This window comes from Helianthus annuus, chromosome 4 (genome assembly GCF_002127325.2).
Source record: "Helianthus annuus cultivar XRQ/B chromosome 4, HanXRQr2.0-SUNRISE, whole genome shotgun sequence".
NCBI lineage: Eukaryota > Viridiplantae > Streptophyta > Magnoliopsida > Asterales > Asteraceae > Helianthus > Helianthus annuus.
Genome location: NC_035436.2, coordinates 121,784,653 through 121,786,557, shown reverse-complemented (window position 1 = coordinate 121,786,557; position 1,905 = coordinate 121,784,653). Strand labels below are relative to the sequence as shown.

Sequence of the window (1,905 nt, the reverse complement as noted above, 5' to 3'; positions counted from 1 at the left end):
CGAAACCATGTAACTATAAATAGGCTGCCCTTCAAGCGAAACTTAGTTAGTGATCTTGTAGTCCATACCGAAATGCTGCCGGTGTGAAGATTGAGCTGTAAACGTTGATAATTCAATACAAACAGTAGACTAAGTCAAGAACAAGCTATTTCTATCTCTGTTTCTTGTTATTCCGCACCAGAAACCGAGAAGAACGCCTCTGAACGACTCATTAGGTCGAGAACACCATCCTACAATATATATGTGTGTGTGTGGGGGGGGTCTTCTAGATCATCATCAACATGTTCATCAGTGTCATTGGAATCCACATCATCGAAACAAGAATTAGGTTCATCATCAAGGGGGATCGGGAGTCCAACAACATATTGTCATTAAATGTATACATAATGTAATTGTCAATATAATGCACGTGAGCATAATGTAATTGTCAACATAATGCACACGAGCATTATATTTTTATATATAACGACATTTTTTTTAACATAACAAGATGCCATATATTCAAACCATAACTCTAGCCAGGAACTAGATAAGTACGTTTACAATAAACTATAAACTCCTAATTTTCTATTACATTCACACCACTAGTGTACCACTCTTCAGTCACTAAATTCTCCATTATATACTCCATTTTGGCTATGACGTTCATCCACAACATAGTACACTCATTGACTTGTTCTAGTATTATAGCATTTGAAAATTGCACGACTTTGAATACCTTCTCATTTTTGCTCAGCCATATGTTCCATAATGTGGCCATCACTATGCAGTTGACTGCCTTTTTCTTCTTCTTAGAAATATACAGCTTCAAGGAAAAAGAAAGAATATCTGCCACTGATGAGCAAGAATGTAAATCTTTTACTCCCAACCATGATCCGACCATCCACCATAGCGTTTTCGACATCAAACACATAAGGAGGATGTGTTCAACAGTTTCTTGCTCGTATCCGCAACCCGGGCACAATGTGTTGCTGATATGAATTCCCCCTTTTTCAAGCTCCGACAATGTCTTTGTCGGTATCCTGCCTTCGACGCCTTTCCATGCTAACATATTGGCTTTAGGTGTAGCCTAGCAGTTCCAGGTCATTACAAAGCCACTCGACGGGTCCCCGGTTGTCATTCACAAGTCCTCTCTAACGGTTTTAACATCGAAAGTCGACTTATTTTTCCGAGTGCCAACCCCACCCATCTTGACCCGTCTTCATTCTGGTGTATCTCAGTATTGCCAAAAGCTGCATAAACTCCACGCATGCCTCCCCGGTTGTCGACTTGTTCTTCCATTGCCATCCCCACACAGTCACCTCCCCTTTTTTGTTGTAATTGTTCGCCACCCAAGACCCTTTGTTTGCTGCCATTCTGTATATAATTGGATAATCATACATAAGGCAATTGTTCAGAATCCATACATCAACGACATGGTCTAATTTTCAACATAATGCACATGTGCATATAATTTAATACAATATCATTTACAATCAACGTAATGCACATGTGCATATAATTTAATACAACATCATTTCGAGTAAATATAATGCACATGTTCATATCATTTTATATAATATCATTTACAAAGTATATACATCATTTACAATCAACATAATACCTTTAGTCATGAATCGAATGAACCGCAACTTTTGATATTCTGTATTTGTATGTGTATTATGACTGTCAACTGTATTATCAGCAGATGGACCAACAATGTCAGCATCAGATGTATGAGGAGGATTATCAGAGAATGTATGAGGAGGAAGATTGATATGATAAAAGTAGTTTAATAAAAACAACTAAAATTAACCTAAATCTAGACTCAAAGTAATACTCTAGACTAGACCTAGCAAACGGGTCAGGTTGGGTCGGGTCAGGTCATGGGTCAAAACGGGTTCGGGTCAAAACGGGTCAAATAAA

The 1,905-nt window shown here is 38.1% G+C and overlaps 1 protein-coding gene across 1 annotated transcript; it reads right to left on the bottom strand.

Moving 5' to 3' along the window:
• Nucleotides 1-559: 559 nt before the first annotated feature.
• On the bottom strand, nt 560-1,051 carry LOC110890910. The gene has a single exon (XM_022138557.1). It carries the CDS (start codon nt 1,049-1,051, stop codon nt 560-562), a length of 492 nt encoding a protein of 163 aa, XP_021994249.1.
• Between the last annotated feature and the right edge of the window lie 854 nt (nt 1,052-1,905).

Coding starts and splice junctions, on each gene's coding strand:
- LOC110890910 (XM_022138557.1), bottom strand. CDS start 1,051: ATGTTAGCATGGAAAGGCGTCGAAGGCAGGATACCGACAAAGACATTG.